Raw genomic sequence first — 11,741 nt, forward strand, 5'->3', positions numbered from 1 at the left:
AGTCTTTCCAGAAACCCATCGACCTAACAGTTCAGTTCTCGATCTCATAATAACAGAGCTTGACTCGTCTTCGTATCATTCAGCTCCCCCGCCAGTCCAATTCCATCATAAGAGAAACGTCATACATGATCAAAAAGGGAAGGAAAAAAACATTAGGAAAAAAAAAGGGGGTGAAAACGGACAGCATAAGAGAACACAAAGATGACAAGGAAATGGGAAAGAAACAGCTTCGTGAAATCAGAAACAAAAACGGAAAAACACATCGAATCCGGTCGAGCGGTATCAAGACTTGCCTTAATCAAGCCCCATGTTCGCGTCAGCCATTGGCCGCTCCTTGAACTGCAGCCAATCCTCGAACCCTTCGATGCTCTCATACTGCGGAAAGCTCTCCTCGACTGCTTGCGTGCGGTCAGGGTACCACACCCGCATGGTTCGCATGCCTTCCTGTTCGTCGGGGGGCAGCCGTCGTCTCATGTAGCAAAAGTACACATACAGCACCTGGCACAGGTTTTTGATACGGCTCACACGGTTGACAGGTGCACTGCTGCCCGTGACGTCTTCAAGCGCGCGTAGCCCAGGCTCTGGTGTGACGCAGACGGACGCGGCTGCACACGTCTCCTCCCATTGTCCCAGACGCCGACGCAGGGACAGAAGCGTGCGGCCGACATCGAGGACTAGCTCGCGGCAGATGTTCGGGTTGCCGAGGACTTTCTTGAGATGGTCGTAAAACTGAAGCTCCAGCTTGCGTCCGATAATCCGGGACAACTGAGCTGCCACAATAATCACCTGCCGATGGTATGGCTCGCCTGGCGTGAGAAACGTCTCTTTGCCACCATTCGGGGCAACAAAGTGAGTGCTGGGGTCCTTGGACACCAAAGTGTACCTGACCCAGGGAGCCATGTCGTCCAGCGCGAGGAGCGCGTCGCACAGGTTGCCGTTCATGGGCCGACCGTGGCCGTCTCTGATGCATGCCTTCCAACCGTCTTGCTTTTGCACCTTGAGGCCGTCAATGAATTGTTGGAAAGGATGAGAATGGGGAGAGCATGTTGAGTTAACGTATGTCCAGCAAGCACGCAGATCGAGCTCATAGAGCATGGTACGCCCAGCGTAGGCACGGATCCTTTCGTGGGTTCGTTGCAGGCCTTCAATGAAGCGGAGCATATCTCGAATGTGAATCTCCGCAGGAAGGCTCATTGGCTCACGAAGGCCGGTAGAGTGGTTGACAGGATAGATGACGTGGAGAGCTATCATTGAGGCATGTCGTCAGTAAAGCTGGCAACACATCAGAGTACATGGTTATGTCGTTGTTGCCCCTTACCGAGCAAAGCCGTGCTACCTTGCTGAACAAGCTCAAAGAAGCTGGCTGGAGCGCACACAAACGGCTTGGGAGCACTACTGTGGCTGCTGGCGCACCGCTCACAGACTCCTCCATTTTCTCGACCAGCACACTAGCGAGCAACGTGTCAGTGGTGGTCTATGTAACATGGAATCATGGGCAGTGAGGAGGCTCATGAGGGAGCCCCGAGTTCTGGAACAAGATCATAAGGCTTCAGTCCCTTTCGGAGGCTTACCATAACTTTGGCCATCTTGCAGCCAATACACACGGTCCGGTCGTTCCTTCGTTTCGTCGCGAGCTCACGGTTACCCTCGCGAAGAGGTCCAACGCGTTTGCCGCGTGGCTTCACTCCCTTTTCCACCTCGGTGTTTTCGCCTTTCATGCCACGCCCGTGAGAGTTGTGTCTCCCGAAAGATCCTTGGGTTGGAGACCTATCCAGTGACTGGGATGCAGGACTTCCAAAGGGGGTAAAATACGACTCTGAGACTCGGCGGCGGCGTCGAGTCCGCGTAACCTGAAGACTCTCGCCCTTCCCCTTGACCTCTGCCTTGTCTTTACATTTGCTTCTACCTCTACTCGTGGAAGGGGGAAACGTGGCAGTGGTGGAGGCCGTTTCTGACGAGGTATAACATCCTCTTGCTGCCTCAACACTTGACGAGGATTGCAGATCCACTGGAAGGGTGAACGTAGCACTACCAGTGGCTGCCATACCACCAGGTCCTGGCTGAACGATGTCATGGTATGGGAACAGGAACGGGTCTGTGATGAATGAGCCGCCCTGGGCGTGGTTTACACTGTTCAGCAGAAAACTATCCGCCAGCGTAGTGTCCACGTCTCCATCCCTGGAGATGATAACCGTGGGGGTGCCATCTTGCGAGCCATGTCCGGAATGACCTTCTGGATCGGCATGATAGTATCCATAAGCCTGTGGCAGGCTTGAAGACAAGTAGTGCCCAGTGGTTGAGCCGCGCGGTGGGCTTTCAGGCAGTTGTAACTGCGGCGATGTCGAGGTGCTGAGTAATCCTAGGCCTTGGTGCAACGGGGAGTAATTGTCGGAATACTGAGATTCAAGCTCGATATCGTGGCTCATGTGTTCCTGAGCTTGAGGAGCTGCGTAAGGGGCAATCATTTGGGCCTGGAACTCATGTTGTGGCTGATGGCTGTGGCCGAGACTGTACTCTTGAAGAAGGGGGCTGAAACCAGGCACACCGTCATTGGCTGCACCGGATGGCTCTCGAGCCCAATCAGGAGAAGAACCACTCGAGCTGTGAAAAGAGGAGTCCAATGCAAGCTGTTGGTTGCGCAGGCTGTTGATCAGATGAGGGGAATATTTGTAGGAGGGAGCAAAGTTCGGCCTCAAGGCCTGAGTTGAGCTTCTGCTCCCGGTGAGCCTCTTGGACCCGAAAGTTCCATCGGCCGCGGCTCTGAACCCCCTACATTTGAGCATGAGTTAGCCCTGGCAATATCAGAGCACAGGCCGACAATAAGTCGCCACCAACTAGTCAGTACTTACTCGTATGAGGTGTCCTTTGTGGTCAGCCCAAGCATATCGCTTCCACCAGTGAAAGATGTAAGATGCTGCGAGTGCGAGGCCGCGCTGGGTTGACGAAGAGCTTTCTGAGGATTCATGGTTCATATAGGCTTAATTGAGACCTGTTGATCCGGAGATGAAAGGGAACAAGAAGAGATTTTAAGTAGATGCTGGACACAGCTTTTAACTTGTGTGCAGAAGTTCTTTAGGCTGCGTCGAAAAAGGCGTGGAGCTCGTCCATACAACCCATGCCACCAGAGCCTCGCCTCGTTTTGTTAGGCAAACTGGGCAGCAGCACCCGCGCACACTCACTTTCGGTATGAAGCGCCCTTCTTGCACCTCTTCTGAACCCTGTTGCAGCGCTCCTCTTCGGGGTGGTCCTTGTCCATGTACACCCGCCCACCAGGAACACACTCGCCAAGCGCATATCCGCAGGAGGCTCTGCGATGTGTGTTGGACGTGTGAGTGCCAGGGCAAATGCAGGTCCATCATTGCAGCCATGGCCATCGACGATTCTTGAGCTGTCCAGTTGAGGAGACACATCCATCTCTATGACAACAGAGACCACCTCGCGCTGCCCGTAGCTGCTTTCCAACGGAAGTTGAGGCTCTGCGCGGGTGCTGCAGCTGCATGTTTGTTTGCCTGTGAGTGGTCCAGTTTCCTGCCCAACTCGACATAGAGGGCGCATCCACCCCTCCAGCCAGTGAACAGTAGCCGCGACCTGAGCGCTAGGCGTCGAGATCATCGAGAGCGCAACCGCACCCACGCTTCCTAATCGCTTCCATCTCCTCCTTGAAAGAGACCCCCTGGGCGTGTAACCTATGGTAAAGGATCCATCCAGACCGGCCCCCTCTCAAGCAGCTTTGGCGATGATGGGTTGCCTTGGCGGAAAGCGTGGGCTACTAGCCGTTGCCTTTTCCCCCCATAGGGGTGTCTTGCAGGGGGTGTGGACCGGTGTTCCGTGGTGCCCATCTGCAAGGGGAAAATTTTTTGGTCTGCCGGTTTAGAGGCGTACCGTTTTGCTCAATTCTCTCAGTGACATGCCACGTTTTAACGATGGAGTCGCTGTCACTGATATATTGCTATATAGCTGAGCCACCTGTCTGTCAGATAGATGACGGTGCACAGCCGGAGAAAGAGCGGTGGGTGAGAAAGACGACAGCAAATCGAGCCCTCTGAGTAAGTGATTCGCACGCCGTGATGCTCAGTGCTTGTCAACCAGTGTATGTGCGTTGGCATCCAGAATGCCTACCTAGATACCTACAAGCAGTCGGTGCAGGTATGGGTACGTACTGAGTATCTGCTGCGCATCTCTGTCTGAGCTGAAGGTGTGCCATCTGCAAGGTGCTGCGCAATCCGTCTTTGTCTGTCCACTGCTAGAGAGCGCGATTTGCATCTGGCCGATGTCTGTTGGCTGGATCGCAAGGCTGTGTGAGCTGGAGCAACCTCGGTCGCCACTCAAAGAGAAGGGGGACCGGAATGCGCCATACAAGCTACCGAGCGACAGATCTCTGAGCTGACACATTGAAGTCGCAGTGCGCACCGAACGGCAGATACCACGGTCGGGTGGCGTTTGGCGATGTGATCCAAAAAAAGAGACGCGAGCAACCTCCAAGGTCTTGGTACCGTGAGAAGAAGCGTTCTCCCGCATGCCAGAGGACTGAAGTGTGGTCCGGTGCCGCACATTCGAACAGGAGTGAGGGCTTCAGACGATCAAAAACAGGATGTCTTGTGCATGATCTGAAGGAACTGGCATCGGCCTATCCGACCTTTGTAAATGCCGCGTGGTTGTATGGACTGAATCAAATTTAACCATGACTCGATGTCGGCCGCTAGGAGGGATCAGTGGTCGGAAAGCAACCGAATCGGCTCCAGACGAGGTGTGCTCCAGCCCATCTCTTCCATGGCCCGTTCCCCATGATATGTCATAGTTCGGTTGGGGTTGCTGTCAGTTCCGCAACTGGAACTCCGTCAAAGACGACCGATCGAAGCGGTAGAAGTGGGGAGCTCCGGGCCGGGGGGGGCGGGACCCGTGGGATCCGTGGTTTGAGCTGAGGAGGAGGAGGAGATCCTTGGCGAGATGCCGAGCGAACGAGCCGGGGAGCGACAAAGCAACTCCATTTCAGGAAATACCCCATGATGGAGGTGTATCAAAGATACCCTACTCAGCTGGGCAAGGGTTGCTGCCGTGCGAGGTCTTTTGTTCCGTAACTAGCGGGATCCCCTAGCTGAGTTGGGAGACAGACAGGCTCTAGAATTCGGCCGGAAGACGGATGCCACACTTGGCAGCGTTCTATCGATGCCTGAGCCATCCATCTGCCATCGTCACCGGAGATGATTAGGACGTTTTCCCCCGAAATAGCGTCATGGCCGCGTTGCGACGAGTCGTCGGTGTAGCCAGAATAGCAGTCGGTAGATGAGAGACGAGACGACGAGACGACGAGACTTGGGGGCTAGACTATAGAGGCAGTTCCGCCATTAGCAGAAGTGCGGACAAGTAGGTATGTTCCGCCGGAGCATGACCTGCGAAGAGAAACCATCACTCAATATTATACAAAAGGTGCTTGGGCTAGGACTTTGCAACTGGCTCGGCCCAATTCGAACTTTTGCTTCGAGGCCTCTCAGGACCTCGGGCATCCCATCTCTTTTCAGCATCGTTTTTCTCATTTCTGACAGTCTTCGCAGCAATTCTACAAAGACCTTCGTGCAACTTCGGACGGCTTCCTTACTCACCTTGCCTACGATGCGCTGCAAGACTGGGCAGGTGACTATCCTTTGAGATGCTCTGGTCTCATCATCAAGTGTCCATTCGCTCAAACACTTTGGACCAACCATAGCCTCTCTGAGCAGTCTCTTGTTGTGGGCGGCTTGTCGGGCTGCTCCGAGGGCTGAAGCTTGTGGCGTTTAGAGGCAGACCACGTATCAAGTCGCAGGGATGAGACGCATGCAAGGCTGCTGCGCCGCAATTTCGATGTGCTTAGAGGAAAGACGAGAGATGAAGGCACGACAACAAAGCAGAGGCGCCTTTCTGCAATGCGACGTTGATTGTCTCGAGCGAGGCTCCAGCTGGCTGAATCGTGTCTGGGGTTCGACCGACGTTTGTTGCAGGTTGTGAGTTTGGTCCGAGTTGAAGAAAGAGCGAGGAATGCAAGTTGCGCTGATCCAGATTGGTACATAAGGTACCTTACCTCAGGCGCTGATTTGGGAACCTGCCAGTGTTCAACCACACGAACTAAGGTAACCTTACAATGGAAGGTAGACTAGATTAGTACTGCCGCTACTATACCAGACAGATGCAAAAACCACCATCTTCGGTGTATCCCTGAATAGGAACCTTGGAAGTCAATGTATCCGATCATGCAATTAAATTCCCGGCAGTGGTGCCCCATTGTCTGCCAGGTACAGATCGAAGTCGGACAAAATGCTCTGCCCATTAGGCTGTCACATGCAACATGACACCTGGTTTGATATCATCATGACCTGGACAAGCTCCTTTGCAGCAAGGCGTACTACCTCATAGGTACTTGAGGTACTCATACCAGTCAGCAAAATCAGGTCATACCCAGCGCCAAAGAGTCGATCTCTACGACATCTCGCATGAAATTTCCCTCTGTCCATGTCTGCAATTATGCGTGAAATCAGGAAAATGGCTCTCTCCTATAGCTTCTGCAGGCTCGGCTGGCTGTTCAACACACCAAAAGCGAGCAATACGGCGCTTGGCTGGCACCCCTGCAGCATGGCCGGTCTAGGCCGTGGCGCTACCACTGGCATTGGACCGAATAGGCTGGATGGCGCGCTCCGGCTCTCGCGCGGAGCCGTGTAAGAGGCCTTTTCCCCAGCCATGCCATCATCAGTGAGGGGATTTGGGGGAACGGGAAGTGATGAAAGATGCCATAACTGTACTGTACTGTAAGTAGATGTTGATGAAAAGGTTAAGGTATGTAGTCGGCCTAGTATAGAGTTTCTAGAACGAGAGGTTGGAGTATAAATACCTAGAGCTAGACGCATCTAGCAGATAGATTAGCAGAGAACAGAGTTCAACACATCTTATGATACACCTATAGACTTCACAAACGCACAATCTCCATCATGGTCTTTGGAAAGGATAGAGAGCACAAGCCTCAAGAGACGGCGGAGATCCCCAGCCATCTCACTGACTTGCACTGCTTCACAGAGACTGAAGGCGTAGTCACCACCAGTAAGCCAACAATGGGTACCTATTCCGTCAGAACACATTGCTAATAATGGAACGAACCTTCAGCCATGATGGATCTCCCCGGTTACCGCATCGAGCAGGTCCTCGGAACGGTCTATGGCATCACTGTGCGGTCGCGCAACATTGGCGCCAGCTTCGGTATGGCCCTCAAGAGCATGGCTGGCGGAGAGCTCCGTTGGTTCACGTCGATGCTGTACTCATGTCGCAACGACTCCATCAGCAGAGTGGTGGACGAGTGCAAGAAGAGGGGGGGCAACGCCATCATCTGCCTGAGGTTCGACGCCGGCGATATGGGTGGCTTTGCACAGACGGCGGCGTATGGGACAGCGTGCCGAGTGGTCAAGATTGACGAGAGCGTGACGGTACCACCGCAACTACAGGCACTGGCCCAGTGATGGAGGAGGCTACACGCGCATCGTGACTCGCCGGGGGTGGATGAGGGACGGGCCCTAGTTGAGCTGAATCTTCGCCAGACATGTTCACCTGGGTGAGCTTGTGTGACTGTAAGACTGGGGGAGGGTTGACAAGGCTGCGGCAGATGAAGATGGAATGGAGGTGGCGGATTAGGAACGAGGCAACAGACGTGGATGTTTCTATTTTGGTGGGTTCAGCTCTGGTTTGACGAGATTCCATTGCCGTCAGTCGCCTCTGTGTGTCTATCTGCCAAGGTCCTGGTACCGAACTTGTGACTACCTATCCTGCTTCACGTCGTTATCGCGTATGTATTCAATCAGTTTCAAGAAGACCAACGCTGAGAGCAGAGCAGCTGAGAGCCTCCCCCCCCCATCCCCCCATCCCCCCCCCTTGCCCCCCAAGGCGTCTGATCAAGATGGATGGGGGATGCGGCAACTCCACTTTGGTGACGATCTCGTGCGGAGCCGCTAAGAAGCTGAGGATAGACAAATGGCAGCTCGAGCCGGGACTGTGGCGCATGACGCAGACGCAGCTGCAGCTGCAGTGCAGTAGAGGATGGACGCCTTGTTGTGCGCTGATTTGGCAATGCAGTGAGATTTGTTGTGTCGAGGTTGTGCAGCTTGGATAAGTCATCTCTGCAGATGGCTGTGCCAGTAGTAAGGTATGTACTATGAGCTGGCAGAATCCGGCAGGCGGTGATGCCCGTTAGGCGGGCTGGCTGCTAACCGATTATCGCCCGGCTGGCAGCTGCTCCAATCAACGCCTCGGCAGTTGAGCTCCAGCGATCCACGCCAACTAAGGTACCAGACCTCTGTACGGTGACAATACAGCCAACATCCTCTCAATAGCGACATCGTGGCCGGCGCCTGACCGTCTGCTTCTCGCTGCTTGCTGCTCTGCTCCCGTCGTAGCAGTGCCAGTCTCACGCTCCCGTCTTCACCGCCTTTGCTGCTCGACAGGCTCACGCAAGACGATCGGATCGTACTGTACCTTACCTTATACGATGGTGCACGCCCTTGTCCAATCCGCCTGATACACGCAAGTCCCCCTTCGATCGCCAGCCTCCCTGCGAGAAGTCACTCTCGTCTGCAGCCATGGCGCCGCGAGCCTCTGACCGACTCGAGCGGTCTCCATCAACAGACTCGCTGTCATCCGTCTCGACGACCAGCATCGTCTTCGACCGAATACAAGAGGAGATGGAAAAGGGCGAGGTTCCACCCAAGGCTCGCGCCAGGCTTGGCTACTCTGACGTGTATGCCGAGGATCCTCTCAAGGACGAGGCTTCTGGCGATGCTGAGACCGAGGCTTTCCTGGGCTCGACCGGAGCTGCGCTCCAGCGCCGGCCAATGGATCGGAAACTGCGGCGCTTTCTCTGTATAGGCGCCGTCATCTTTGCTGCGGCCTGGCTCGCGTCTCTCGCCGTCTTCGTCTCTACCGGATCGTACAAGCACGCGAGCGATGTGGAGCATGATCCAGACGCCGACTTTCGAGGCTCAGGCAAACCGGTCACCTTGGAGCAGCTCTATGATCGCTTCTGGTCGCCCAAGCAAAAGTCCATCAGCTGGATTGCAGGCCCTCATGGCGAGGACGGCCTCCTGCTGGAGCGAGGAGCCTCGGGCAAGGATTATCTCATCGTCGAGGATGTTCGGTCAGCTGTGGGAAACGCAACTGCTGCCGCCGCCGCTGCTGCGGACGAGACCGCTCAGCTGGCAAAGTCTCGGACCCTCATGAAGCATGCCGACTTCGAGTTCGATGGCAAAACCTACCAGCCCCAGTGGCTCCAGCCCAGCCCCGACCAGAACAAGGTGCTGATAGGCGTCGCCCAGGAGAAGGTTTGGAGACATTCCTTCACAGCCATCTACTTCATCTTCGACGTGGAGACGCAGACGGCCGAGCCCCTCGTCCCCTCAGAAGCACAAGCCCGAGTCCAGCTCGCCGGTTGGAGCCCTCGGAGTGACTCAGTGTCCTTCACCCGAGACAACAACCTCTACATCCGCCGACTCACCGGCGATGGCGGCATTGTCCAGATTACCAAGGACGGCGGGCCGGAATACTTTTACGGCATCCCTGACTGGGTGTATGAAGAAGAGGTGTTTAGTGGAAACAGTGCAACATGGTGGTCCGACGACGGCAAGTATCTGGCGTTCCTCCGAACCAACGAAACTGGCGTGCCCGAATACCCCGTGCAGTTCTTCATCTCACGCCCCAGCGGCCACACTCCTCCCAGCGGCGAGGAGTCGTACCCCGAGGTTCAGGAGATCAAGTACCCCAAGGCCGGCGCGCACAACCCGGTGGTAGACCTGCATTTCTACGACGTCTCCAAGGGCGATGTGTTTTCAGTCAGCACCGGCGACGAGTTCCCCGACGATGATCGCATCATCAACAACCTCGTCTGGGCCGGTGACAAGGTCATTGTCAAGCAGACCAATCGCGTCAGCGACATTCTCAAGGTGATTCTCATCGATGTCAACAAGCGCCAGGGAAGCACAATCAACACGATTGATGTCAACAAGATTGACGGCGGCTGGTTTGAAATCTCCCACTCCATGACCTACGTACCGGCCGACCCTGAGAATGGGCGGCCAGAGGATGGGTATGTGGACACGGTCATTCACAATGGCTATGAACACATTGGCTACTTTACGCCCCTCAACAACTCCGAGCCCATCATGCTCACCTCCGGCTCGTGGGAAGTAGACGATGCTCCATCGGCTGTGGATCTCGCCAACAACCTGGTCTACTTTGTAGCCACCAAAGAATCTTCTATCCAGCGTCATGTATACTCTGTGAAGCTCGACGGGTCTGAGCTGAAGCCTCTCACAAACACGTCCGCCGAGGCCTATTACCGCGCCTCCTTCTCATCAGGTGCAGGTTTCGCCCTGCTGACCTACCGCGGACCCAAGACTCCGTACCAGAAAGTCATCTCTACGCCCTCCACCACCATTGCATATGATGTCGTCGTCGAGGATAACGCTGAGCTCGCCGATCGTGCCAAGAAACACGAGCTCCCCGTCTTGAAGTACGGCACAATTGATCTCGACACTGGAGTCAAGGTCAACTACCTCGAACGCCGTCCGCCGCACTGGGACCCCAAGAAGAAGTACCCCATTCTCTTCCAACAGTATTCCGGCCCCGGCTCGCAGCAAGTCACAAAGGCCTTCACCGTCGACTTCCAGTCCTACGTCGCCTCCAACCTGGGCTACATTGTCGTCACCGTCGACCCCCGCGGCACGGGCTTCCTCGGCCGCAAGCACCGCGTCCCCGTCCGCTCGCAGCTCGGCCTCCTCGAGGCGCAGGACCACATCGCCGCCGCCCGGCACTTCGCCTCGCTCGACTACGTCGACGCGTCGCGCCTCGCCATCTGGGGCTGGTCCTACGGCGGCTTCACCACGCTCAAGACGCTCGAGCAGGACGCCGGCCGGACGTTTTCGTACGGCATGGCCGTCGCGCCCGTCACGGACTGGCGCTTCTACGACAGCATCTACACGGAGCGGTACATGCGCACGCCGCAGGAAAACGACAAAGGGTACGCCCTGTCCAGCATAGCGAATGCCACTGCGCTCGGGGAGAACAAGCGCTTCTTGCTCATGCACGGCGTGGCCGATGACAATGTGCACTTTCAAAACTCATTGACCCTGCTGGATAAGCTTGATCTGGCGGGCGTCGAGAATTACGACGTGCATGTTTTCCCGGACAGCGATCATGGGATTTACTTTCACGGGGCGAACCGCATCGTATATGACAGTAAGTTTTCCTTCTCCATTCACACCCCCTCCTTTGAACCCTTTGCTCTTCATGTTCAGACTCCGCTAGAAAGACGACGAAGACTGACGAATCGCCTGACAGAGTTGAACAATTGGCTTATTAATGCTTTCAATGGCGAATGGCTCAAGGTCTCGCATCCCAAGCCCATTGGTAAGAAGGCCTGAGTGTGTACAACAACACTACTGTATACGTGGTACTAAAGAAGGTCTGGTATTGGGTACGGCGTTTGTTTATGACTAGAAAGAAGTCTTTGGATAAGATATTATAGAATGATACACTGTTATCAAGCCATTGAATATTTAGGTATCTGCCGTGCTTGTGAAACGCGAAGTCTGGTATCACGTCAACGATATATGACATCTCCATGCCTCTGGGTAACATCAGTTGCTTCAGTAAAATACCCAGGTAATCACACGAGTAGACATCTCTCTAACCACCTCGAGACACCATCACAGAGAGTAGCCAGTCATAAACAGTAG

At 55.0% G+C, this 11,741-nt stretch overlaps 3 protein-coding genes across 3 annotated transcripts; 2 read left to right on the forward strand and 1 right to left on the reverse strand.

Moving 5' to 3' along the window:
- Window positions 1–294: 294 nt before the first annotated feature.
- Window positions 295–2,142, reverse strand: TRIREDRAFT_123227 (uncharacterized protein; the record flags this gene model as incomplete). Its single annotated transcript, XM_006967826.1, has 3 exons — window positions 1,572–2,142; window positions 1,319–1,448; window positions 295–1,244 (listed from the first exon to the last, which is right to left on the reverse strand). Exons 1-3 carry the CDS (start codon window positions 2,043–2,045, stop codon window positions 295–297), a joined length of 1,554 nt encoding a protein of 517 aa, XP_006967888.1. The 5' UTR covers window positions 2,046–2,142.
- A 4,814-nt stretch (window positions 2,143–6,956) lies between these two features.
- TRIREDRAFT_66562 (uncharacterized protein) lies at window positions 6,957–7,478 on the forward strand (the record flags this gene model as incomplete). Its single annotated transcript, XM_006967744.1, has 2 exons — window positions 6,957–7,065; window positions 7,129–7,478. 2 exons carry the CDS (start codon window positions 6,957–6,959, stop codon window positions 7,476–7,478), a joined length of 459 nt encoding a protein of 152 aa, XP_006967806.1.
- Window positions 7,479–8,591: 1,113 nt separating this feature from the next.
- On the forward strand, window positions 8,592–11,426 carry TRIREDRAFT_66608 (uncharacterized protein; the record flags this gene model as incomplete). Its single annotated transcript, XM_006967745.1, has 2 exons — window positions 8,592–11,241; window positions 11,344–11,426. 2 exons carry the CDS (start codon window positions 8,592–8,594, stop codon window positions 11,424–11,426), a joined length of 2,733 nt encoding a protein of 910 aa, XP_006967807.1.
- Window positions 11,427–11,741: the final 315 nt, after the last annotated feature.

This window comes from Trichoderma reesei (assembly GCF_000167675.1).
Source record: "Trichoderma reesei QM6a unplaced genomic scaffold TRIREscaffold_19, whole genome shotgun sequence".
Classification (NCBI taxonomy): domain Eukaryota; kingdom Fungi; phylum Ascomycota; class Sordariomycetes; order Hypocreales; family Hypocreaceae; genus Trichoderma; species Trichoderma reesei.